Source organism: Osmia lignaria, chromosome 8 (assembly GCF_051020975.1).
Source record: "Osmia lignaria lignaria isolate PbOS001 chromosome 8, iyOsmLign1, whole genome shotgun sequence".
Taxonomy (NCBI): domain Eukaryota; kingdom Metazoa; phylum Arthropoda; class Insecta; order Hymenoptera; family Megachilidae; genus Osmia; species Osmia lignaria.
The window spans coordinates 11,543,496-11,570,732 of record NC_135039.1 but is presented as its reverse complement, the minus strand read 5'-3'; the positions used below and the strand labels follow the sequence as shown (position 1 = coordinate 11,570,732).

Sequence of the window (27,237 nt, the reverse complement as noted above, 5' to 3'; positions counted from 1 at the left end):
TGCAGTTATAGCATATTATCTTCTATAATTTCAATATGTACGTTGTTCACAGTGGAGAGAATAAACAATAGTTTAATCGTCGTATAAAATAGTTGCTGAATATTTATAACTAATGCATTTATGACGTATTTTCCATTTCACGAATCATGAATATCACTTTTATTAATGGAAAAATATGCTTTTCAATTGTTTTTCACAAAGTCTTTTTACCTCATCTGAAATAAATATTTGTACATACATGTATAGTTTGGAACCGTAATAAAGTAAATGGAAATTATGTATACGTACCTTCTATTTCGATTATGCTCGCACTTTTTTGTTGAATAACTACAAAAAATTCTCTCAAGTTTGATAATTTTCCAATAACCCAATAGTCGCTCATAGTTTTTATAACAATTTCACCAGCCTCTTTTAATCTAAAATAAGATTAGGATTTAAGGATTTAAATTGAAAGCAAAGTGATTACTTAAATATGTACTTACTTATTTGTATCACTATATATATCATTGATAACCCTCAACACTTCAGGTGTCGTGAGTACATTATTGCATCGTCTATTATCTAAATGTATTGTACTTTTATATGCTAGATTGAGTTTATTAAAATATAAATATTTGGTGCAAGATTCTGGGGTAACCGTGACATGTTTAGCACATTGTTCTGCAACTGAACTGACAAGTGTAGTCAATTGTGGACCAAGAAAATTATCAAGACTTTTAAAGAAATCAATCATTAAACTTGTTTTACCTGCAAAATAAATACTTCACTTTTACATACCCTATAAAAATTCGAGATTAATGATTGTTTAAAAGAAAAAGAGTACTTACTGTCAACAAAGAGACAAATTGTGGCACTTAGTGCTCTGTAAACTACTAGATATAAAGAGACAGGTTTCGTGGAATAATTTATAAATACTGTGGGAGATTTTCCAATCAAGTTTGGCTCATTGATATTAGATGGACCAGTGACAAATCTATCAAATATACGTAATTAGTATTTATTATGTTTCTCGTGTATGGAGAAATGTATATACTGACTTTCCATAATGTGAAGTAGTAAATGGAGAGGGTGAATTCCTAGGCATTGAACCTCCATGTAATTCTTTTTCAAGATGAGCTGGTAAAAGTGTGCTTACTAAATAATTATAAACTACTTGCATATCTTCAGGTTCTAAACCGCTCCTAAACAATTACACAGAGTCACTTACTTTATTATTATAAAGCATATTAATATAATAATTGTCATAGTACCAACCACACAACTTGATCATTATAAAGGAATGCTGTATACTTCACTTGAGAAAACATAGCTTCTACAAGGTTCATGAAGCACTGAACTTTTAGGAATGTTATTTTATCAAGAGGTAAAAATTGTAAGCCTTGGAAAATATCCAAAATATCACTGTTATTTAACTTCAGAGATAATAAATACTGTGGAAAACACACAACTTAAAGAAAGGATGTTAAAACTTATGCGTTTAAGGAAACATATATTTACCCTGGAATAAAAATGTTCAAGGGTATGTTTTAATAACGTTATGCCTCCACATTCAGGTTCATTAATAATTGTGTCAAAAGAACCCATGAACAGTCTGAACATAACATATGCTTGTTTCAATATAGACTGACAAATACTGCTTGAAACTTCATCATTCTGATATTCTGTATATTTATTACCATCTTTTTCTTTACATATATATGGTACTCCAACAATCTGTGGATAAAATTCTGTCAAATGTTTACCTCTTTTAAGAATGCTTGAATTTTAATTACAATAAAAAAACTTACCATTACCATCCAAAAATTTGGTTCAGGTTGATAGTATATTTGACGGGTTTTATGTGTGTGACAATAGTCGCAAGGTTGCCCAGGATTAAAAGACCTAATGATTTAAAATGTGAAGTTTATAAAACTGTTTTATAAGAATTCAATATAATTATACATACTGTGCAAATTTAATAATTGCTTCACTGAGCCCTATGTTCTTAATTTGGACATCCAAATCTCTTTCAGGATAATAATAAAGTATTTTCTTTTCCTCCTGTATTAACAAAGGTATGTAATAATTTATTTACATTATATATCGTATACATTTTAACGTACCTCTCCTTCTTTTTTTGCATAAGTTCCGTTAAATATATAAAAATGTTCTAATGTAACCTCTGTTTTGGATGACATTTCGCTAAACAGTTTATATAACAAGATAACAGATTAATTAATCGATTAGTGGGCGTATTTACGTTTATTCCTGTTTTAACATCTCGATCAACAAATACAGCATAACCTCAAATTGTATTCTCGTTTCGTAATTTGTTTTCTAGGGATTTTTCTAGGGACTCAAATAAAGCATAACCTCAAATTATGTTCTCGTTTCTAGGGATTTTTCTAGGGTCTGTCGGTAAAGTAATTTGTTTGAATTATCATGTATATATGTACATAAAGTAGTATACAAAATATATTATTGAATATTACAATTTAACCGTATCATTGATTAAAATTCGGTTTTTCATAATATTGCCGATTGCATATAGTAAATTTGATTTTCACAGTTGTAAAACATGTCACTTCCGTACAGCTGATGGTTTCCGTTTGGTTACGTGTTGTATATGGTGCGTCCACTTCAAGATAGTGGAACCGGTGTGTCTCGTGGCAAAGTTTCACCTATGATACAGAATGAAGATTATGAATAAATTGCTCTATTTTCTTGCAATATTTGAAATTGTATATGCCGGAGGACCATCGCTGGTTTTACTTGACAATTTAGCAATAAAAGAAACACATTCCATATTTTTTAAGACGTTACAGGGTAGGTAAACATTCCTTTATTTTCAATGATATAATTATCAATAATGGTTCAGTGACAACCACTTAACATTTCTTTCTCTCATTACAGTAATACTATGTTTATATATTTCATGTACTATAGTTGTTATGTGTATACAACATTCAATGAAAGTTGTAAAATATTTAAGGTTATGGTATCAATTATAACTGTTTGCAGATAGCGGATATACATTAACATATAAATTAGCCGACGATGCTAATTTACAACTCTCCAAGTACGGCGAGTATTTGTATAAACATTTAATAATATTTGCTCCATCTGTGGAGGAATTTGGCGGAGCCTTAAGCGTAGAGGCAATAACCGACTTCATCGATGGCGGTGGTAACGTATTGGTCGCTGGTTCCTCTCAATCCGGCGACGCATTACACGAGTTAGCATCTGAATGTGGCTTTGAAATCGACGAGGAGGGTTCTGCAGTAATAGATCACTTGAACTATGACGTCTCCGATAATGGATATCATACAAAGATAGTAGCAGATCCTGCCAACTTAATCGATGCTCCAGTTATCGTTGGAAGCAAAAATATCCAGCCTCTACTTTACCAAGGAACTGGACTGATCGCAGATGTAGAGAATCCATTGATCTTACGTTTATTAACAGCATCTAGCTCTGCGTATTCTTACAATCCACAAAATCCTATCAAAGAATATCCTCACGCAGTTGGTAAAAACACGCTGTTAATTGCAGCTCTTCAAGCCAGAAACAACGCAAGAGTTGTATTTTCTGGTTCCTTGTACTTCTTCAGCGATGAAGCATTCACTAGTCCCATTCAGAAAGCTCAAGGTAAGCGGAACAAATGAACAGACTATTTATTTAAAATACACATATCATAAGTTTAATTAATGCTGTAGATGGGAAGAAATACGAGAAATCTGGAAACGAGGCTGTGGCAACCATGATTGCCCGTTGGGTCTTCAAGGAGAATGGTGTGATACGAGTTGCATCGGTTCATCATCACAGAGTGGGAGAATCCGAACCTCCAGCAGCGTACACTATCATGGACGACGTTGTTTATTCTATCGAGGTGCAGAAGCTGTCAGGCGATCAATGGGTTCCTTATGAAACGAACGACCTACAATTGGAATTCGTTCGCATCGATCCATTCATCCGCATGACGATGAAACCCGTAGGCAACGGCCGGTACGAAGCTAGATTTAAGATCCCTGATGTTTACGGGGTCTACCAATTCAAAGTCGACTACACCCGTATCGGTTTAACGCATTTGTACAGCACAACGCAGGTGTCTGTCCGTCCTTTGCAACACACTCAATACGAACGCTTTATCCCTAGCGCGTTTCCCTATTACATAAGCGCGTTTTCAATGATGGGCGGTGTGTTTCTCTTCTCACTCGTATTCCTTCATTACAAAGAGGACACGAAAGCGAAGTCTGAATAAAAATAACAGTCGAATCACATCGTACGTATGTTTTCTCAGTGGAATACGCACATACGTTATGCCATTATCTGGATTTATGTAAATTCAAAATTGTATCCCAACAAAGTGCATCTACACTATGCGCATACGTTTAAGATAAAACCTTTGTATTTATTAAATAAATAGAAACATAAGCAAACAAAAAGAATTCAAGTATCGCACGAAGTGTATTTGCACATGAATAGTTCATTTTCAAGGATGTTTTTATAATTAATGTATAATAAATGGACAAAAGAAATTTGAATGACTATTGTGCTATATTGAATCATCCATTAGGATATAGTCATAGTTATTTTAAATGTGTATAGATGAATACAAATTGCACGAATAATGAAAGAAATTTCTTGTTCTTTAAATAATTAAACATAGATAGATAAACGTCTAATTTTTATTATAATTCATAATTTTTAATGATTTCAATTGAATAATTTTTTAAGCAGTAAGATAATAATACACGTGACGACATACAAAAAAAGAACGTATTTTAACGCAAGTAATCGTAAGTTTCAAAGTTCCATCAACGATGTCGAAATAGTTGGACGTTCCGAGAACTGGTATACGATCGATGAGTGTTGTATGGATATGACTCTCAGTATTAATAAGATATTTCAAAGTTTTCGCAATAAATGCACTATTATCCGAAAATAAAAAACAATGTTATTAATTAAGAAGAATCGTACTTCGCTAACGATACGGCATAGAAATGCTGTTATATCGTGAGTTTCGAAAAATCGTACGAAACTCGAAAATTATAACCTAATGGAGGTTATTTATGCCTACTTCCGTATATGAAAGTTTGTTTATAATAGTTGTTAAGAAACATTTGAATATTTCAAAATGTTGGAAGGACTCGTTGCCTGGGTGCTAAATAATTACCTAGGAAAGTATGTCGAAAATTTAAACACAGATCAATTGAGTATTGCTTTATTGTCAGGTAAGGTTATGTTTTCTCATGATTTTCTGTTCATAAATTTTCATTGAAACATATTACTGACAACGTTTGCTTTTTCATCCCATTGTTGTAATCTGTTTTAACAATTGGAAATTCATGATTTATATTTGAAATTTGACAAAGTAAATTGTTCATTGTTTTTGACATTGTAAGAATCACATTTACAGATATGTTGTCTTTTAACAGGAGAAGCTGAGTTAGAAAATCTTCCATTAAAGAGGGAGGCATTGCGTCACATTGGTTTACCAATTGAAATAAAAGCAGGATTTATCGGTAAAGTTAGGTTGCAAGTACCTGTTCGTCAAATAAGAACAGCCTCGTGGGTTATAGTTATAGAGCAGCTTTATTTAGTAGCAGGACCGATCAGTTTAGAAGAAGTACGTATATTGTACACCATCGGTTCTTCTACAAGATTAAACGCATCATTTATTTGTAGTTTGACGTTGAGGCAGAGGAACAAGCAATTTTAGAATATAAGTTAAGTCGGTTAGATTCTTTAGAAGCAAGATGGAGAGCTGACACGGAGCATGATCCTGGTTATTATGCTACAAGTTATAGTTCTTGGGTAAATTATGGTACCTCCTTAGTCACAAATATCATCGAAAACTTACAGCTTAACATTAAAGATGTTCATATAAGATATGAAGACGGTATAACATTATCGGATGGTAAAGAAATTTTATTAATGATATAAAAATAAAAGCTGAAGATCTGTTTGATTAATGATAGAATTGAAAACAATGATAGGTATAGCACTGGGTATAACTATAGGAGCTTTAACTGCTCAAAGTTGCGATGCTAGTTGGATACCAGGCTCTACTTCATGGAATCTCACAGATGCCTCTTTTAAGCTTATGGAACTTGATAAGCTTTCCATTTACTGGAATCACCTGAAGACAAACGAGTTTTTCGGTTCTCTCAATCTTGGTGATTTAGCTGTATATATTTCTTTTACTATTTAATTAAAGTATGGTAATAAATTAATGAACAATTTAACGAATAGTATACTTTTTCTTTTTAGATCGCTATGAGTGAACCAAGAAACATAATAAAGAAATATGTTTTATCACCAGTTAATGCAAGGGCGCATATTAAAAGAGATAGATCTGAACGACCATTGAGATCAACAAGTAAACCAAGATTTATAGTTGACCTTTTGTTAGACGATGTCCCGTTGTGTCTAACAGACGTAAGTTGCGTACCTCCATGCGATTTATTAACCCATTAACTGCCAAATTTTTATTTAACATTTTATTTAATATAATCCTATTGCAAAAAATCATATATATTCAAATCCCCATTTGGGGATCGCGGTAGCAAATGGGTTAATATAAAAAATATTAATACAAAAATATAATATTAATATAAAAGGAAACGTTAATGTGAATAACTTTTTTGTTAGGTACAATACGAACAAATAGTTAAATGTATAAAAGGCCTGAAGGATATAGACCGACGTAAGCAACAGAGGCGTTGCAGGCCAACGGTCAGTGTCTCCTCGTCACCTAAAGAATGGTGGAAATACGCAGCACGTTGTCATCTTGGTAAAGATACTTTGAAACCTAAACCCTCCTGGGAAGACATACTGCGAAGAGGCAAAGAGAATATCTTATACGTGGAGAGTTACACTAAATTGCTAGGTATTTTATCAAGAAATTATAAAAACTGTACGTTCCTTATGATTTGAACGAATATTGATTTACAGGGACACCTACCAGTATTTTACCTTCAGACACGAAACAGTTAAAAGAGAAGGTAGAACAGGAGCGGAGTTTCGACGAGCTTAGGGTGCTCAGAGAAATAGCGATGCGCAGAGCTAGGCCACCGAAACCTGTACAAAATTCAGACGTGAACGTACCACAGCCACGTGGAATGCTTGAACAGTGGTTTCCACAGTGGTGGGGATGGTACTCGAAGGCACCGAACATAAACACTCAGAGTTCATCGTCCACGTTTGATGGGGAGCTTTTGGACGTCTTAGCGGACACCATGGACGATGATACTTTGTTACGTCGCGACACAGTCTTTGGACAATTTAATTTCACTTTATCGAAAGGGGCTGTTTCTCTCTGTACAACGAAGAACGATAACGAGAAAGCTGTGATAGAGCTGCAATTCGAACGAGTGAACTTAAGTTACGAATCGAGACCCAGGTCTGGATCCCACAAGTTTTCCATCAGTTTAGGAGCCTTGTATCTCCATGATTATCTAACAGAGAATTCTACCTTCCCCATTCTGGTGCAGCCGCAATTAATATTCCCTGCTACCTCCAGAATTCGTAGTTCCACAGAGAAATTAACCAATCAATTGCCCCAACACCTGTTCGAGATGACTTACGAGAAGAGACCGTTGCATTTAACAGCCGATCACTCGTTGCACGTGAACTCGAGGTCGTTGGACGTGGTGTACAACCCAGCTGTGATACATTGGCTGATAGATTTCATGTGCAAACCGCACAGGTCATCGTCGAACCAGAAGCTCCAAGCGATGAAACGTAGAACACGAAGGCAGCTTATCAAGAATTGGGAACAGATCTTGGATGCTGACATTGTGTATCGTTCCTCGTGGGACTTGCAGTTCAACATATCAGCGCCACAAATATTACTGGTCGAAAATTTCGTGGATTCAAACGCCGCTGTGGTGGTGGTCGATTTTGGAAAGCTTCATCTATCTAACAACGTACAGAACAACGAGGTGATCATAAAACCTGGCTCAGGTACCACCAGCGACGACGAGGACGAAAGATTCGAGACACCCTGCTCGACTCCGCCTGGCAGCCAAGAGAACGGTTCCATTCAAGACTTCCAGACGATATCCGAGACAGCGTTGCATCAGAAATTGTACGATCATTACTCCATCGACTTGGTGGATCTGCAGATTTTAGTTGGAAAGGTAAACGACAATTGGAAACACATACGTACCAGAGGTATGTCCAGCTTGCACGTTTTGGAACGTTTCAACATATCACTGAAGATCGAGAGACGTGTGTTCGTTTCGTCGGATCCTAACTTGCCATCAGTCACGGTATCTGGGAATCTACCACGATTGGTGGTGCACGTTAACGAACAGAAGGTGGAGGCAATTCGACTGATGTACAGTTTGCTAACGAGCTTCTCCAAATCCACTGGGATCCAACAGGCTGATGTGATAAACGTTGAACCAGAGAGTCCTAAGAAAGAAGAGAGCTTGGACAAGTCTTTGAGTCATGCGTTGATGGTTCAATTTATGATTGATCAAATGACATTCGAATTGCAATCAAGAGGTCGCAGTGTAGCAGAATTACAGGTGTCCGGAGTACGAGCTGCTTTCAGCAAAAGGGCAGCAGACATCAGTGTTTCCCTGTCGGTCCATGGTTTGCTGCTCGTGGATGCTCTTCAAGAATTCGGTCCTGATTTCGAGTTGCTGGTAGCTAGTCACAAACACGTAGGGATGGATAGCATCTCGGGTAGTCTGAGGGACTCGGAGCCAACGTCACCTGTCTCACCGGTCTCTCCAGGATCCCCAGACCCTACAGTGCCAAGAAGATTGACTTCCCCAATAGCTCTGACAAATGCTCTCTCGAATCTAGCGAACAAGGCGAAGAACCCACAGTCACCTAGAAATAATTCTTTGATCGATTTAGAAAAGATGGACTCCGAGGCTCTGATCGTGGTCGAATTAATGTTGGTGTACGACGCTTTGGAGATTCTTAGAGTCGCCAACATTCAGTTCAACAATCTGGACATAATCGCCAATCAGGAAACGATAGTAGAACTGATGGGTTTCTTCAGAAGGATATTCCCGTCCAGAAAATTGAGGCCAGGCATCATAGAAAGACAGGAGTCCCTTTCGAATCAGAGCACAGAACCGAAAGTGTCGACCAGCACAAGGATCACCTTCGATTTCCATAGACTGAACGTTCTACTATTGCGGGCAGTGATGCAGGATAATCATTTGGTAGGGCAAAAGATAGCTACAGCCACCATGTGCGATGCCCGGATCCAAGCGACACTGGCAGTGAACGCATCCATCTCTGGATCACTCGGAGGTCTTCAGGTGCTGGATCAAACGTCGACTGGTAAAACGCATCAGCGTATAATCAGCGTTGGAAGAGACCCCATAGCCGATCCACCTCAGCATCCGTTCGAACACTTCACCGGTCTGACGGACCAGCCGGAAGCCTTAAGGTTCTCAGCCAACAAGTGTACCAAACTGTGTTTCCCACAGCAGGATGGAACGGGGACTTTGATAGACTTAGCAGTGCGCATTGGCAGCGTATGGTACACCCACGCCCCACACCTGCTATCAGAATTGCGTTCATGTGCCGACGAGTTCAAACAGTATCTGAGCAACCTTGCACGCCAGATCAGCGCAGCAGCCACAGACATGGCCATTGGTCTTGTCAACGCAGAGGACTGGTCGATACCACCTCGAAGACGTCTGCCGAGTCTCTCCGTAGACCTGGACAATTCAGGGACTCTGTCTCTGAAGTTGGACGTTCTTCTGGACAGTCCTGTCCTGGTGATACCAAGGTCGTCCCACAGCAGACAGGTGTTCGTTGCACACCTTGGTACCATGTCTTTGCAACACGAACCTCATCCTGGCTCTATGGCTAAGCACAAAGTGACTCTGGAAGTCCGGGACATGAATCTGTACTCTTTAGAGATATCTGCGAATATTGGAAAAGCGCCTAGCAATCTCCCTTTGAGGGCGGAGCAAATGTATAGCTGTAAGGAGTCAGGTAAACCGATCTTGCACGATACTGTCTTGAAAGTAGTGGTCGAGAAGGAAACCACTCTGGCACAAAGTCCCAGCTTCTTCTTCGACGGTGAGTTCTCCAACAACCCCATCGTCCAGGTGCACGGAGTGGTGATGACACCTCTGAAAGTATCTCTGTCTCGAGGACAGTACGAGCAACTGTTGGACACGATAAACAGGCTGTTCTCTATGCCAGTGTCTGTGCCGGTTGTTCAGAAACTGCAGACAACGAATAAAGTACCGAACAACTATTCGGACAAGCTGGACCTCTCCATCAAGGTTCTGTTCGAGTTGCCCACTTTGAGCATGGAGTTGAAGCAAGGTCCTCAGGAGCAACCACTGGTTGAATTATCGATGCGGGATTTCGTGGCAAAGTATGAGAAGCTGCAGAGGAACGAATCTACCATTCAAGTTGCCCTGCGTTCACTCCTCATGGAGGACTTGCTGTGCCCTATCGGCTCGCGACATCGTTGCATGATGCAGTCATCGGCACCGACACGTGCCAAGCTTCCCGCCGGTGTCTCCAAGTCCTGCCCCAACTTTGCGTTCGTTCAACAGGTCAGGAGTGAATTTGGGAGGGGGAGCTTGCCGGATAGATTGGAGACGGACACGTTGTATGGCACTATTCCTGCTCACTGGCGTAGGAAACCTGTGTCGTTGATACATACGCCAAACACACCACCTCCATCGCCAGGTGCGTCGACCAGTGAAGAGAATCTGGTCCTATTGAGTATCAGCATCATCGAACCAGACTGTGATCAACAGACAAAGGATCAGTTTCATCAGAAGATAGTAACTGTAGACTTCAATTGTTTGGACTTGGTGATCAGTGTCGAGTCCTGGATGGTGGTGTTCGACTTCTTTGGATTTGCTGGACCGTCTAGAGTGAATCCTAAAGTCACTATGCATCAGACGTCCATAGACGTAGATCAGTTGGACAAAGTGGATAATTTACCTCTGAGGTCAGAGACTGAGATAGAAGTTAGGTCTTTGACGTTGGTTCTGATACAGTCTGAGAGGGAGATCGCGAAGGCGAACGTGTCAAACGCAAGTATGCACATTCTGAAGGCAAATGGAAAGACAAAGATATCAGGATCCTTGGGATCCATGTCCCTGTTAGATCTGACACCGCATGGCAGGTTTTACAGAGAGAGGTTCCTCTCGTCAGGCAGGAAAGCTCTGAATTTTCAGTATTCTAGTTACGTAGACACAGAGAAACGACCTTACGATGCCCAATTGAAACTGGAAATGTCTGCGGTTCACTATGTACACACTCAGAGATTCGTAGCCGAACTACAGGCATTCTTTGGTCACTTCTCACAACTGTGGACCATCATGGCGAATCTAAGAGCTGGAGTTGGTGCTGTTATCGATACCAATAAAAGAAGCATGAGATTATCGTTACAGCTCCAAGCAGGTGCTCCTGTGATATTGTTGCCAGTTAGTTCCAGGTCCGATGAGTTGATATTGTTAGATCTAGGTGAGCTCACTGCTCACAATAAGTTTGCAGAATCAGAAGTGGTGGATAAATGCATGCTAGACGTGATGTTCCTTGAGCTAGTCAACATGGACGTTTATGCGGCCAAGAGAGTGAACTGCGACGATCAGGATGATAAAATGGACACCTTGGTGGTCGGTGGTTTTCACATTAAAAAACTTGGATCCTCTTTGCTTACTGAGATGTGCCACTTGAAGTTACGGATCGAAAGAAACTTGGACACTTACATAAGCAGAGAGATTCCAGACTTGAGCATACACGGGACGCTCTCAACCATGGACTGTGCTTTGGATCCAGCACAGTACATGTTGATTCGTGGACTCCTCTCTTACAATATTGGGGAAAACTTGGAGGATCTACGTCAGTTTATGCAGGATCTTGATCAGACTGCTGAATACTCGATAGTCAGCGTGGATAACAGAGGAAAGATCTGGAAGAAATCCTGTATAACTCTGGAATTAGTGAACGTGACAGTCAAGTTACACCCAAATCACAATATAGCAGCTTTGGCTTGTGTTAATTTTATTAAATCCAGGTTGACGTTGGACTCCCTGAGCGATGGCTCGCAGGACATTGACCTGGTGTCCCAGGAGATTTTAATCATAGACACAAGGTTCCAGGATGAACCGGTTAATAAACAGTCCAACGTTTTCACTAGTATCTTGCAGCCCCTCAGGAATTCCAATAACGAAAATCGTGTCCAGGCTGAGGTGCACCATAGGAGGCGGAAGACAAACGCAGCGACCACTATTCTCGTGCACAGCATGCGACTGACTGCTATTCTTGACTGGTGGGAGGCGGTCAGGGACTTCCTGATGTTGAATTCCCTCGAGCCCAGGCCCATCATTGGAATTGCTCAAACAGCGACAGAGAGTAACCAGGAGAACGAGAACAACGCCTCGACGGCGATACCCCTTGAATTAAAAATCAACATCACTGATTCCGAGTTGGTGATCGTGGAGGACACTTCGGTGCGCGACACCAACGCTGTTATCCTGAAGAGCACCGCTGTACTTTCGTACAGATCGGCTCCTCATGAAGGAGAGAAACCGTTGTCCTGTAATCTGTCTCATTGCGAGCTATTCTCTTGCATTCTGGGACTGGAAGAAGAGACCGCCCTGTCCATCATCGACCCCGTAGGTGCCAGTTTAGATTTGACGCAGGATAAATGCCTCGAGATCCAACTGCAACCACTCTGCGTGAGATTGAGCTACCACGACGTGACCATGTTCTCCAGGATGCTCAAATCTCTGCCGAAACAGACACTGCTGGCCAAGCAACGATCCAGCGAAGCGTTGACCTCTGCTGAAATGCAGGTGCAAAAGTTAACAGCATTGGGGTTCAACGATGCTGATTGCAGAGCAGCCTTGGATCTCTGTAATGGCCAGCTGGACGAGGCAGCCTTATGGCTGACCCAAAACGCGGTACCTGACTCTAACGTTAACACCAACAACGAATCTGTCTTTCACACTGTTGAACTGCAAACGCCTTGTGCAAGAATATGCATCATCGATGACTGTAGAGATGCTGATGTACCATTGTTAGAGATCTCGTTGCTGGATCTAAACTTGAAGCAAGCATGCATGGGACCTGGTTTAGTATCCACCACGTTCAGCACTGATTATTATAACAGAGTCCTCAGTGGCTGGGAACCTTTTGTGGAACCATGGAAAGCCACTGTCCATTGGGAACAGACCCTAACTAATTCCCTCAATTCCAAAAGATTGCAGATGTCTGTTGACTCTCAAGATTCTGTTGACGTTAACATAACATCCACATTGGTAGAACTGATAGAGTTAGTGAAGAACAACTGGATGCAGGATTTCTATTCAACCTCCAACAAAGATGTTAATGTGAACAAAGCAACAGGGAATGGAACAGCGTACAGGCGTCGAATGCCTTTCATTCCTTTTGCCTTGAAGAATGAAACTGGCTGTAAATTGTGGTTCAAAACGATCATCGCCACTGCTGACGATACCAAGGATATAGGACAGAATTTCAAGAGCAAGAATGTATTTCAGAAGGATGATACCTGGCTTGAAGTTGTTCCTGGTGACACAATTCCATTCACCTTTGAGGGAAGGGGGAAATTAAGGCATCATGCCACTCATACGGTCAGAAGACATCAGATCACAGTGCTGATAGATGGATGGAGACCGGTAGACCCTGTTACAGTTGACCGTGTTGGAATATACTTTAGGCATGCGAATGCAAACTTTACTACCTCACAGGTATTGTTAGATATAATAATGTCTCTCTCTTTTAAGTATACTAAATGTTCAATTTCAGTTGCGGATGTTCACACCAAAGGCTAGAATAGTATTCGCTGTTGAATTAGAAGGATCAGCTAGGAAATTGGTTACGGTTAGATCAGCCTTGCAAATATCCAACAAATTAAAACACCCAGTGGAGATCAAAATGGAGAAATCTTTGAATCAGTTTGGACGTATGTTTCCTACATTGCACATAAAATTGTACTTTTCAATGTACTCATGTTTTTCTCTTTTATAGATTTGTCTTTGTCAGTTAACGACAGGATACTTCAGGTACCTGCATTATCGACCGTGTCGGTACCTTTAACGCACACCGGTATACAGATGTGTCTGAAGCCTCTTAATCTGAATACCTTGTTCCAATATTGTACAGAAACGATAGATTGGACAGTAGTAAAGAAACCATTAGAGATTATTGAAAATCGTATCACATGTAGAGCTAACCATAACAATATATTTAGGTAAGTATCATCGCCTCATCAAATGAAAGATATATCTATGAGGGTTTGCATTTTGTAGAATGTGTGTAGCAGTGATGAGAGATAATTATCCACCTGACACCAGTCAGATACTACCAGGTCATACGATAACTGTGATGGCTCCTCTTACATTGACCAACTTATTACCCCACGAGTTGTTGTTCGAAGTAGGTACAGAGAGCGGTAGAATCCTACCTGGTGGCAGCGCAGACTTGCATGCTGTGAATGTTGAAGAGCAGCTGGAGATCACTATACAATTGGATGGTTATCCCGGTCCAGGAATGGTAAAGATCTTTATCACTTTTCATAACATTTAGCTGACGTCTAAGTTGAAAATTGTTCCCCACAGATGATATTACCACCGCACACCAACTCGTTCACTGCTCGTCTTAGACTAACAGATTCCCCTGGCAGAATATTATACCTACACGCAGCTGTTAATATAGAAAAGGGATCTGGTACACAGATCAACATCACCGCACCATATTGGATTATTAATAAAACTGGTTTGCCTCTGGTGTTCCGGCAAGAAGGAGTTGGAGCTGAGGCAGCTGGCCAATTCGAAGAGCACGAGAAGGCCAGAATGGTGGAACCATTGTTATTTTCTTTCAGCGATGAAGAAGCCAGCAGAACCCTGTCGGTAAGAGTGGGTACTGCTGTGCATCCACAAGGAATTCCACAGTGGTCGCAGCACTTTCATTTGCAACCTGGAATACAGGTTTGTTAATACAATATATATAAATTTATTTTCAAGTACAAAATGTACATGCCACTTTAAAATACGTACAGGTGCATCGTCTTAGGATATCCCTACGCGACGGTCGACCTGACATAGTATATTTAATCAGTGTGGCTACTAGGACAGCAAGAGGAAAATACAGGGCTACCACCGTGGTTACTTTATCTCCAAGATATCAACTGCATAATAAATCAAGTTTCACTTTGGAACTAGCTCAGAAATGTTTCACGACAACAATTGTAAGGGAAAGACACGAGTTTCGTTTCCTTTTTGATGCAGTTTTCTTTATTATCCTTGCTTCCAGAGTCACCCAGATGCTCAAGCAACGTATATCAGAACCATGCCCGATTGTCACATGCCGTTTCACTGGCCACGTCTCGATAAAGACTTATTATTGTGCGTCCGTATCATAAATGTTAAAGATTGCATGTGGTCAGGTGGTATCAGACTGGACGATAATTATTCACTGACTATTAACATCAGAGACGCGGCAGGAAGAATGCATTTCCTTCGAGTAGATGTTGTGCTACAAGAAAGTACCTATTTCATCGTGTTCACTGACGCGGATACCATGCCACCCCCTATAAGAGTTGATAATTTCTCGGAGGTGCCTTTGATAGTAAATCAGGTGATTAATTAAGAAACAAAGATGCTCCAGGAAATTCATTAACTCGCATGCTATAACAAGATCAGTTCTCGTTTTGCTAAACCATCTAATTGAATTAATTAGAAATTATTTTCAAGAGTATCTTTGTAGGTCACGGTACACGACAGTCTGCAGTGGACTGTCAGGCCACATTCCTCCGTACCATATGCACTGGATGAACCAATTCAGACAGCTGGTTTAGTTTTAACCGCGCCTGGAGGTGTGACAGCTACGTATGACTTGAATATGCTTGGAGAAAGCAGAGGTCTGACGTATGAAAACTTCATCTACATTGCTTTCGCTGGTAACCTTCAGTTTTCTGTTACCCGTTGAAATGTATATTAGGTTTATCAATTTCTCCTGATTGTTGGGAATAGGTACCTTCAAGACAGACTGCGATCTGGGAACAGGAGAGGGCGGTCTTGATCCTTTAGACGTTGAAACTCAAAGGTTGGTTTTAGAAGCTGGCCCCGGTGGCTGGGTTGCTCTTAGAAGGAAGCAGTACGGAGCTAGATCACAGCTTTGGAGAATGACCGGTGATGGTCAGTTACAACACGAAGGTAGGCAGATGGAAAATTGATTTTTATGTTTTCTTTCTGATTATTCTAAATTAATGTATTCGACAACTTTAGGCTCTAGCCCACCTAGAGACAAACATTCAAAAACCCCTGAGACGGTGTTAGTTCTGGACATAGCAGGCACAGCCCCACAACCCTTTACCTATTGTGCCCTTGCATTAAGGAAACCTGATCCTAGAAGAAGATCAACGCAAACTTGGCGGTTCACCGATGATGGACGATTGTGTTGTGCGCACAAGAACATGTGCGTTCAGTCAAAGGATGGATTTATGGGATTACATGAAGGTTTGGCGCACCAACATCTTTGTATAATTAATTAGCATAGCTTGTTTTTACCTGTTCCTTTTTTTTATCGCCTCTACACAAATTTTCCAGATAACTGGATCAATTTTAATAACTCCATTTCAGTCAGAATGTTCAGGAAGTTAAATTTGGATTTGTGGGGTTATGAAAATGGTTCCAGTTGCGTGTGGCCCATTTGTTGTCATTTTGTTTTGTTTATTTGGCAGAGCTTCCACAGACCTGATTTGCTTACCGAGTATTATTATTGAACGTGAATTAAGATTGCTGTTCATCCTGTTATTTAATTTATTATATTGAATAAATTGGAAAGTTCCAAGAATTAATCTAAACAACGTGACTATAAAGATCAGAATACAAATTATATTTTTACTTATCGTTTATCCTGCTCTTTTACAAAATTATTATCGTCGCAAACCCGTGAATCTTAAATTGACAATGATAAATGTTGCAGGCGGCAGTGTCGCCCGTTGGCAAATGTGTACGTATAGATTCCGGTGTACATTAAAATTCAATTATTCAATACGTTTACATATAAGTACTCTATGCGCTTAAGCTTTCGCTTGTTTTTTTATTTCACTAGCGCTCTGCACAATTGAACGCTTCAAAGGCTCACATTCAGATACAACACAACTTTCTACTATTTAACTATGCACATTATCTTTGAATCTTTCACATGATCGTTGATGCATACATTATACAGAAACATTGTAATCGTTATTTTTAGGGAGTGAAGCAGTATTGGGCCCCCAGACTCACTCCAGTCCTCCTCCAATTGAACAACGCGTGGGAAGACAAAAATTGAGACCAGGATCTGGCTTCTTATCAATCAGAGTAACTACCGATGGTCCAACCAGGGTGTTACAGGTGTTGGATATCAAAGAAAGGGTAAAAATATTGAAACAAATATTTATTAGAAACAGATGAATATATTAATTGGTTCGCTTTTATTTGCAGAAGAAAACTTTTGCCTTATTAGAAGAACGTGACTGGTCCCACATCGCTGTGAGCCACCGTCCAACGCAGATATACACCGACGCTGAAAAATTAAATTCTCGCGAATTAGAATTGAAAGTGAATCTGATAGCTGGCCTGGGATTGTCGATTGTTTCCCGGAGGCCGGTCGAAGAGTTGCTGTTTGCTCGTTTAGCTGGAATCTCCTTGGAACTCGTACAGACTCCCGCAAATATCACTTTAGATCTGAGCGTGGAGGACATACAAATTGACAATCAATTGTTTGAAGCGCAATGCAGCTCTGTCTTATACGTGACACGGGCAGCCCGCGTCGAAAGCGAGCACAGGCCGGCTATACACGTGGTCGCTGAGAAATTGAAGTCTAGAAGCCAGAACGCTGAGATATACAAACACGTGATCGTTACGATTAAGCCTCTTTGTATACATTTGGAGGAGAAGCTGATCTTAAAATTGGCTGCGTTCATCGGGGCGGGAAGATCGGAACTGGAGGTGCCGGTGGATGAAAATGATTTCAAAGCGCAGAGATTTATTTCAGAGGTGTCCGCCGCCCACGCCAAGCGATACTACTTCGGTGCATTGAAAATTGTTCCTAGCCAAGTACGTGCAGATTTAAGGGGAGACAGTTAATTAGATTTTTAAAGAATACCAATTGTTCAATTAGAGGCTTATTTATTATATATTTAAGTTTCTACAGAATATTTTTGTTTCTTGAAAAAGTTTAAGACGTTCATCTGAAATATATGAGGACTTGTAGTTTCTATTCTTAAATTTTTTCAAGAAACAAAAATATTTTGTAGAAACTTAAATGTGTAATAAGTAAGCCTCTAAGTTACAAAAAGATTGAACAATTGGTATTCTGTAAAAAAAATCTTTAAAAATTTGCTAAATTTCATGCTTCTAATTGAGTGTCCTTAATTGGAACATTTCAATTGAATATGGAATCATGTTCTTTATGATTCGTTATTGTTACAGGTGAAATTAAGCGTGCTTACCACCACAAAACTACCACGCCATTTACAGGCAATAAAAAGACAATTAGGCCTAACATTGATCAAGTTCGAAGACGCCACTATTGAATTAGAGCCATTCATTAAGAAACATCCCTTCGAAAGTACTCAATTCTTAGTGCATTCCATTGTAAAGCATTACAAAGATGTACGATCACGAAAATCTTTTTATCAGGCGCACAAATTAATTCGGTACCTTTAATATTACACTTTCTTAGTTACTATTTTGAATTCGAACATTTTCCCGCGGTTTTGTGTATTTGAAAAATGGCGCGAGAATATGAAATCGATAACGATAAATTCAATAATTTGCTATAACTTCTTAAAAATAAGTCAGAAAAGGCATCGAATTAATTTGTACACCTAATATTCAAAATGTATCAATCTTTTAGGTTAGCTATCGATGTTGATATTTTATTCCCTCATTTCAGGAACTGAAATGGCAAGCTGCTGTAATACTAGGGTCTGTAGATTTCTTGGGTAATCCTCTTGGCTTCGTGAACGATGTCACCGAAGGTGTATCCGGCTTGATTTATGAAGGAAGCGTAAAAACATTAGTGAAAAACGTCACTCATGGTATATCAAATTCAGCTGCCAAGGTGACAGAGTCATTGTCCGATGGATTGGGCCGAGTAATAATGGACGAAAGGCACGAAGAAGCTAGACAAAGGATTCGCGCGAATACTGCGGGTAGTAGCGACCACTTGGTGGCTGGATTAAAGGGTTTTGGCTTTGGCTTACTAGGAGGGGTAACGAGTATCTTCAAGCAGACTTATGACGGTGCTGCAAACGAAGGATTTCCTGTATGTTTCATCACAAATTATATGTTAAAACGTTACAAGAAATTAATTAATAAATGCTTTCAGGGTTTCTTCGCTGGTTTTGGTAAGGGGGTCGTTGGAACAATCACAAAACCAGTGGTGGGGGTGTTGGACCTTGCCACAGAAACTGCCACTGCTGTACGAGAGACAAGTAGAAGGTAGATAAAATTAAACGAAGAATAGTAACGTATATTGAACAAGTTTGTAACACTCTTCTTTGCAGCGCTCATCGTACAATACCAAAACGAGATAGATACCCTCGTGTCGCTAGTGGTCCAGCCGGCCTACTGCCTCCTTATAATCGTCAACAAGCGGAGGGTCAAGAGTTTCTCTACATAATAAACGATCATAATTACTCGGAATTGTTCGTAGCGTACGAGTGCCTGCGTACAGGCACGGAGAACCTAAGGGTACTCGTGTCGAACGATCGTGTCCGCGTGATATCCGGCGGTACGAAAGGGGTGGTGACTGAAGTCAGTTTAGCGGATTTGTTGTATTGTCAGCCGATGCACAAAGTGGAAAGTAACGATGTCACGTTGTACTACATAGAATTAATATCCAGATCGGATTCAACGATAACCGTTAACGTGGACGGTCCTGAACTATTAAGGAGACCCAAGGTGCGATGCGACAACGAAGAGGTGGCCAAAAGAGTAAGTATACAGGGTGTCCTAGAAAGAGTGTTAGTTAAAAGGGGGTGGTAGCTGGGGTGATTCTGAACAACATTTTCCTTTGCGAAAATGTTGTCTAAAGCTTCGTTTTTGAATTATTAAGGAAAAACACTGGACAATTAGAGCGCGCATAGCGCACGGGCTCAAGAGTCGAGGCTGCCGTCCCTGAGCCCGCGCGCTATGCGCGCTCCGATTGGCCGGTGTTTTTTCCTTAATAATTCAAAAACGAAGCTTCGAATTTTCCTTTGCGAAAATGTTGTTCAGAATCACCCCAGCTACCACCTCCTTAAAGGACTAACATTCTTTCTGGGAAGAGTGTATCGAATCGTTGCAACTGTTATTTTTTATTATAATGCATTATGATTATTATAGGTGTCGCAACAAATCAATTATGCCAAGGGAATGCACGAAGAACGCAGTTTAACTCTGACTTCGTCGGACAATATGATAGATGATGTCCAATACTACAAATAATTACGAATGATCGCGCACTGAGATAATCTCTGTTTTGTGTTAACCTATCTATTTCAATTGCTAGTCGATATCTCGGTTTCTATGTTTCTTTGTCTCTGTTGTCTCTTTTTTTTTTAACGATGCACATAATGATGCCTTACTACGCTTAAACTAAGTTGATGATAAGACTGACGCAAGGTACCATTGATGCAGAAACTTTCTTAAGTATAATAATGGGAAATCAGCTGGACAATACACTTTGAAAAAAAGACATGTTAGGATGTTCGGTTATCGCACAGGTAGTATACATGTAACTTTGATACTATTGATAAAAGAGGTAAATTAGGAGGTCTTTCAAAAGGCAAGGATTTTTTTAAAGTGTGTGTACATATATATATATATATATTAAAAATATTTAATGATACTGTACAATATAGTTAAGTATATCTGGACTAATGTAATCTACTTAAAATGAAAAAGGTAACAAATACCAAAGTTTTTACATAGAATATAGGATATTTATTTTCTATTAACGAGTTTGATATTTTGCAAACTATTTGCGTTCAGTAACTATGAACTATATTTTTTATGGTGTCGAGTGTAACGTTGTATAAAGATAATAAGCCATTAACCAAAGTATTAATAACTGTACATTCTTCTTTTAATGTTACATGTGTACAAATAATTCAAACTTGTACAAATACGATGTAAGATTATAATCAGCTACGTTCAAATACATTTTTATAAGGCTGATGCTTTGTACAGCTTGAGTATACAGTATACATATATTTATGATATTTGATGAATAAAACTGTGAATAAATATCAGTACTTTAGAAATGTACAGGATTGCCCAATCATTATTAACACCTGCAAAAGAAAACTGTTGAATATAAGTTGATTAATACAGAAGTGGCCATTGTATGTTGGCAAGTATTTCATTTTTAGCTGCAGTTTTCTTTTAAATGAATGGTACAAAAGAAAGAAAGTTGAATTTATATAAACATGTACTCTTAAGAACTTAAAATAAAATTTTATTACAAAAGTCTGTTTATTCTCTTTTTACAATATTGTTTTCATTGGTGTACTATAACAATCATATTTATTATTTTATTCAAAACTAACATGTGGATATAAAGATACATAAATATTCTAAATTAGTTCAATTTTCAATGTCAAACATGTATAACAATAGCATTATTCTTTTGTAATCAAGAAGTTGGGAGTCTTCTACTATCTGAAGATAACATTATCAATGCCACATTTAGATTTCATAAGTATGGCGCCTTTCGCGATTACTTAAAAATGTCAAATTGTTAACTGAAATTTATTGAATAATTGCGCGTTGCTCGTTTTGTCAGAAACCGCTGATCGAGAGAAAATAAAGGCTGTGACATATCTGTGCAATTATCTAAACGTGGCACGTCTAGGAACGAAAGATAACGATATTTTTCTCGAAGCAGAAAAGAAAACCATAACCTAGAACGATGGATGAAACATACTTTGATGAGGGGCCAGCGGGAAATTTTGAAACAGCCACCTTAGAGATCACAAAAGATCTTGATGGCAATGAATTTAGTAATTCAACCTCTGCATCCACTGGTAAGAAAATCATTCATTAAATGATTTTTATAATAATTCAATTGTGCTACCTTAACAGGATCAGATCTTAAATGAATGTATTTTTATTCAAAGGGATTGACGTTGAGAAGAGAAACAGAGAAAATGAAGGCAACATATCCAATCAAGTTCCAACATCAAAAGATGTATCCACTATTCCTTTTAAACATCTAGATATTCATTCTTTCTTCACGGATAGAAATGAAGTTGTAGCAAGAGCTATAAAAGATTGCCAAGACAGCTTAATAAATGAAGAAGAGAAAGACATAGCTGGAAGCTGGCTGTTAACAGAGTAAAGGGTTGAACTTTACTTTAGGGGACACAAAATTTTAGATCTTTTTTTCTTTTAATTCATAGTTTTTGATGTGTAGAATCCAAAAATGCAAGTCTTAACTTTAGGAATCCAGTGGTTAAAAAGTTATGAGCGTGTCAAGTTTGACAATTTTAGTGCATTCGCTACGTTACTGTGACGCCATATTGGCTTCTTATCCAATGAACGCTGTTGCTAGCTGCTGGCAGCAGGGCCGACCATTTTAGCGGGTTTAGTCAAACCGTAAAATTGATACTGCCTGAGTTAGGTTTATATTTATTTTAGAGAGCCCATGCATTTGTTTATTGCTTCTACTATATCAATTTTATAAGTAATTTAAATACAGTGATGGAATCCATACCCAAAAAATGTTGGTGTCCCCTGAAGTAAAGTTTAACCGAGTAAAGAACTTTTCAAATCCATGCAATTAATTCATTGTACCCTAAGTAATCGCTGTATAAATTCTGATTATAGAATAAGCTTATGGGATATCGAGAAAGAAAGACTGGTAGTGCTTACTAAAAAGGCTATTTATTCTATCAAATATGATTTTATTTCTTTAAAAGTACTCGAATACAATCGAATACCTTTATCTCAACTTGATACGTTAGTTTCGGGCGAACTAGTCTACCCATCCTCGTCTCTAGCACCGTAAGTAAATTTAAAATTACTGTACTATAATTAAGTTGTAAATAAATAAAATTATAACGGGGGTGAAGGAACATATGCAATGTATTTTTGTACATGTGAAAAATATAATGTTTAACCATTTTTAGACGATTAAATGGATTGGCAGAGGGGGTGTCATCAATAGTTAATTGTGCAGTTCGTCAAGAGTGGTCTTCTGTTGCCTCTTGTACTGGACTTGCACAATTTGAACCTAGGTACACGTGATGTTCCTAAGTAGAATTGAGACCTCTCTTATTGTTTAAAAAGAACTGCTTTATATTCCTTTGTTGCTTCATTTAGAAATATGTTAATACTATTATTTGTAATAAATGTATAGATATTCTAACTTTCTTTTTTAGTAGAATGCTGTATGATATAATTGTAAAGATATTTGTAGATGTTTTAACACCTTTCTCCCTTTTTATAAATGTTTGAGGATAGCAGTTAATTCTTCTTATTAAATTATAATTATTATTTTAGGAAAAGGAACATGGCTGGGGTAAGGTTGATGTGGAATAAGGGTAATCCATTGCCATTGATTAAGAAGTGGAATCCTTTTGCAAAAGATATACCATGGCTCACTTACACTAGTCACCCCTTATTTTGGTACAAAGGTAATTTAACGTTACGTTTATTTTTATTGTATTGGAAATTTCAAACATCATCGTGTCTTCCGTAGGATCGGAAGAGGAGAAATTGAAATTTGATGTCGAAGGTTTACGTTCGACTATTAAAGATTTATTACCATCAGAATGTAATATAAGAAGTGGATTGATTATCATAGAGAATTATATCGGCGTAGGTGCCTTGGTACATAATAGAAATGCCCTAGGCTTCTTTAAAATTAGGGGTAAAGTCAGCTTTTAAGAATTGGCTGTAAGAGAAACAAAAGTTTGCTAGACTTATCCAAAAGATTTCGATTTTTCAAATTCTACTAAACGTATATTTATAAATTTTACGATATTTATAACGCAATATCAAAACTAGTGATATGAATATATAATTTATACATAAGATTCTATATACAGCATTCTAAAAGTTCCCTGTTTACTTTCAAGAATTTTGTTATTGAATTCTTATGCACGTATTATACATTCATCTATTATATATTTTCACTCAGTACCTGGTAAACAAAAAGCTGAAAATAAGAATAAGCGTATATACATCACATATTAAAGTAATTTATCTCTCTTTTAGATGTAAAACTATATTTTATAATTCTATATTGTAAGATTGAGGCTTGCTCTTAATAATAAATAAAAATAATTCTTCTTCAACGTATAAAGTAAAATTGTTACATTCAAATTATTTCAAAATCTATACTTTTATGAATGGATACTCTCAAAGTCTAGTATTTATATAATCAGTAGAATACAGAATATAGAACAAGCAGTTATATAATTTTAAAGTAGAAAGTGTTTTATAATTTCGATAAGAAAACTCTTGTATGATGGATGTTTACAATAGTAAGCAAAGTTTATATAATGATAAATCTAGATTATCACTTTCTATATATTACTGTTTGGTTATGTTCCATGTAACAGGTGTATAATACTACCTGTTGATCCTAATTTATTCAGTTTTTTTTGGGTAATCCTCTTGGCTTCGTGAACGATGTCACCGAAGGTGTATCCGGTATTAATTTATTTCAGTTTCATATGAATTACCATAGCAGCATAATTAAAATAGTATAATTAAAAGAATTATTTATTACGACACATTAACAAGCTACATTGTTTTTCATTGAGTAAGTAATTTGCATAATCGAAATAAATTTTCATATTATTTACGGACGATTTATTTATACTTCTCAGCATTTTTATGTGTTGATTGTTTTAGATACTCAACAACCCGAGAGTCACGGATAAAACGATCTAATGCAATCGAGCACATATAGGATCAATGAGAGTCAATTAATGTTATTAGATCACAAGCTGACTGTATTTCCGGCAGCAAACTATGATGCAGTATTAGAGTAATGGTACAACTATAAGATGCATCTTTATCGTTTCAAATCACGCTCCGTGTTTCTAGTTGGATTTGGAATTGGAATTCTCTCTGCGTTACTCTTGCTTACAGTTCAACATGTATTTAATAACATGTCCATTTATGAAAGATCCTTCATGAATTCTTATACCGCAAATAAGAATGATCTTTCAAAGTGGTTTACTTCTGTCACACCGACTAGTCAAGAGATCACTTTCCAATTATGGGAAGAGAAAAAGGTGAAAGATAGGTTTGCAAATGTAACATATAGAAAATGGTTGGAAAATCAACAGGTGAAGATAAAGGATATAGACATGGATACGTATCTTTATGGAATTAAGGGGAAAGAAAGATTGGAAGCTGATTGGTTGAAATCTAATGTTCATCTTACTTGTATTGTTTTTGTGAAAAAAATTAAACTAGCAAGATCTGTCAAAGACACTTGGGGAAAGCATTGCAACAAGATATACTTCTTTGGTCAACAGAAAGATTCTGAAGTACCTGTTAGAAACTTTGACAGAAAGCTTGTGTCCTCTTGGCAGCTTTTATGCGAAGCATTTAACTATGTTTGGAAGGATAACGCAACCTTGGAATGGCTTGTATTTGTAAAAGATGACACATTAGTGATTCCTGAGAATTTACGTTATATGCTTGGCCCTCTAAATTATACCGACGATTATTATTTAGGCCATGCAGTGGTGATGTGGGGTCAATCTTATAATGCTGCTGACGCTGGGTATGTAATCAGTAAAGGAGTTCTTAAAAAGTTGACCACAATGTTTGATAATTCTGAAAAATGTATAACTGGTGGTAAATATTGGAAACAAGAAGATTATTATCTTGGTAAACATTTTTCTTTCATTTCATTTATATCATTCATTTAATTAATGTAATTAATCAATTACTCCTGATTATTTTCAGCTAAGCATTTAGCAACCATGGGAATTCATCCATCTGATACAAGAGATCAGTATTTAAGGGGTACGTTTCATGGGTATTCCTTACAGTCTCTCTTATGGGGTGTTGCTAAAATTGGCATTTATTGGACTCGTGCCTTATATCCAGCACACGACGAATGTTGTTCCTTTATGTCTGTTACTTTCAACGTCGCTGAATCAGACAAAATGTACACATTGAATTATTTATTGTATCATTTACATGTCTTCAAAAATGAAGCTATTTTTGGGACTAGAAATGCACCAGTTTCTGTACCTGATGAAAACGTATGACTATCATTTCATTACTTTCTATTGTATTAAAAAAAAGTACTCAGAATTAATTATATATTGTTTTCAGGTGTGGAAGGTTGCACTGAAGGAGGAGTTTAACATCACATATCTAAATAATATTTCCAGTGATGCATATTATGAGATATGGCATTCGAAATATTCTGAGCCAGGGCAATTAATTGCTCAAAATTATCACGGTAGAAATTAGATAAGTTTGATTAATTTTTATACTCCTATATATTTATTGTTACTTTTATACAATTTGTACATAAGAAGTATGAAATTTATATGAGAAGTTCTCCAAAGGTATTTAAAAAAAATTCGTGAAATTAATAGATATCTGATATTTCAATATTTATTGCATAATTATTGTATTAATAATGTTAGCTACATGAGACAGTTTAATGATTGTTAATGGTTTATATAGTTTATTTACATTAATTAACTTTTTACGCAATAATATCGTTCCATTTCATGAATTCTATTGATACTGCGAATTATGAGACCAGTGAAATGGTGTTATTTGATAAGCATTTCCCTTGTTGCACCATCGTTGCCTTATCTAACTAATTAGTAACTTATTAACGCTTGTAATAACCGTGATAACTGAATCTTATCTCTAATTTTAAATATGTGTCAAGAATGTGGAATAATGGGTTTCTATGTTATTAAATCTAGATGATCATTTGTATTCAGATCTATTACTAATTACCAGAGATTATCGCGTATAGTCATAAGAAACATTTGTAGTTAGAAATTTATACTCTGAACGACAATATTTGTTACTGTATCTTATGTATACATTTATGTATTTTTTTATATGGTACACGTTTTTATTCAGAAGCTTTTATAAATTATAATCTTTAATAATAAAAGTATTAATTTTGGAGAAATAAAGCCTTGTTCTTAGAAGAATCCTTATTTCAAATTAATTTGCACTAATGACCCATATTTTTTCGTCGAATTCATTTATCAAGCAGGACTTATCGGTTATCCGCTTCCTTTTAGAGGTGGTT

At 37.6% G+C, this 27,237-nt stretch overlaps 5 protein-coding genes across 11 annotated transcripts; 4 read left to right on the top strand and 1 right to left on the bottom strand.

The window, feature by feature from the left end:
- Window positions 1-9: 9 nt before the first annotated feature.
- Ccz1 (vacuolar fusion protein CCZ1) lies at window positions 10-2,316 on the bottom strand. Its single transcript, XM_034334427.2, has 10 exons — window positions 2,103-2,316; window positions 1,946-2,040; window positions 1,788-1,881; window positions 1,498-1,713; window positions 1,255-1,430; window positions 1,038-1,181; window positions 828-973; window positions 483-747; window positions 289-416; window positions 10-215 (listed from the first exon to the last, which is right to left on the bottom strand). Exons 1-10 carry the CDS (start codon window positions 2,175-2,177, stop codon window positions 163-165), a joined length of 1,392 nt encoding a protein of 463 aa, XP_034190318.1. The 5' UTR covers window positions 2,178-2,316; the 3' UTR covers window positions 10-162.
- A 272-nt stretch (window positions 2,317-2,588) lies between these two features.
- Window positions 2,589-4,496, top strand: Ost48 (dolichyl-diphosphooligosaccharide--protein glycosyltransferase non-catalytic subunit Ost48). The gene is made up of 3 exons (XM_034334428.2): window positions 2,589-2,805; window positions 3,001-3,627; window positions 3,696-4,496. The coding sequence occupies exons 1-3, from the start codon at window positions 2,673-2,675 to the stop codon at window positions 4,238-4,240; spliced, it is 1,305 nt and encodes a 434-aa protein (XP_034190319.1). The 5' UTR covers window positions 2,589-2,672; the 3' UTR covers window positions 4,241-4,496.
- Window positions 4,497-5,071: 575 nt separating this feature from the next.
- Window positions 5,072-21,422, top strand: Vps13D (vacuolar protein sorting 13D). Of its 2 annotated transcripts, XM_034334409.2 has the most exons (24): window positions 5,072-5,213; window positions 5,418-5,608; window positions 5,668-5,899; window positions 5,979-6,169; window positions 6,253-6,420; window positions 6,634-6,871; window positions 6,937-13,697; window positions 13,756-13,912; window positions 13,978-14,200; window positions 14,259-14,502; window positions 14,568-14,936; window positions 15,008-15,196; window positions 15,262-15,585; window positions 15,715-15,907; window positions 15,981-16,163; window positions 16,236-16,466; window positions 16,936-16,962; window positions 17,209-17,369; window positions 17,439-18,053; window positions 18,429-18,611; window positions 18,895-19,266; window positions 19,330-19,442; window positions 19,508-19,937; window positions 20,328-21,422. In XM_034334409.2, exons 1-24 carry the CDS (start codon window positions 5,117-5,119, stop codon window positions 20,427-20,429), a joined length of 11,994 nt encoding a protein of 3,997 aa, XP_034190300.2. In that variant the 5' UTR covers window positions 5,072-5,116; the 3' UTR covers window positions 20,430-21,422. The 2 variants fall into 2 exon arrangements, with proteins under 2 accessions (XP_034190300.2, XP_034190301.2); XM_034334410.2 differs by lacking the exon at window positions 16,936-16,962.
- Window positions 21,423-21,660: 238 nt separating this feature from the next.
- LOC117608808 (tumor protein p63-regulated gene 1-like protein) lies at window positions 21,661-24,241 on the top strand. Of its 2 annotated transcripts, XM_034334436.2 has the most exons (6): window positions 21,661-22,009; window positions 22,103-22,319; window positions 22,812-22,988; window positions 23,114-23,221; window positions 23,487-23,620; window positions 23,686-24,241. In XM_034334436.2, the coding sequence occupies exons 1-6, from the start codon at window positions 21,895-21,897 to the stop codon at window positions 23,871-23,873; spliced, it is 939 nt and encodes a 312-aa protein (XP_034190327.1). In that variant the 5' UTR covers window positions 21,661-21,894; the 3' UTR covers window positions 23,874-24,241. The 2 variants fall into 2 exon arrangements, with proteins under 2 accessions (XP_034190327.1, XP_034190328.1); XM_034334437.2 differs by lacking the exon at window positions 23,114-23,221.
- A 120-nt stretch (window positions 24,242-24,361) lies between these two features.
- On the top strand, window positions 24,362-27,080 carry LOC117608806 (C1GALT1-specific chaperone 1). Of its 5 annotated transcripts, none has more exons than XM_034334430.2 (5): window positions 24,362-24,472; window positions 24,551-24,753; window positions 24,846-25,835; window positions 25,914-26,215; window positions 26,289-27,080. In XM_034334430.2, exons 3-5 carry the CDS (start codon window positions 25,001-25,003, stop codon window positions 26,427-26,429), a joined length of 1,278 nt encoding a protein of 425 aa, XP_034190321.2. In that variant the 5' UTR covers window positions 24,362-24,472; window positions 24,551-24,753; window positions 24,846-25,000; the 3' UTR covers window positions 26,430-27,080. The 5 variants fall into 5 exon arrangements, with proteins under 5 accessions (XP_034190321.2, XP_034190322.2, XP_034190323.2 ...); XM_034334431.2 differs by having other exon boundaries at window positions 24,380-24,472; window positions 24,587-24,753; XM_034334432.2 differs by lacking the exon at window positions 24,362-24,472 and having other exon boundaries at window positions 24,488-24,753; window positions 24,821-25,835.
- Window positions 27,081-27,237: the final 157 nt, after the last annotated feature.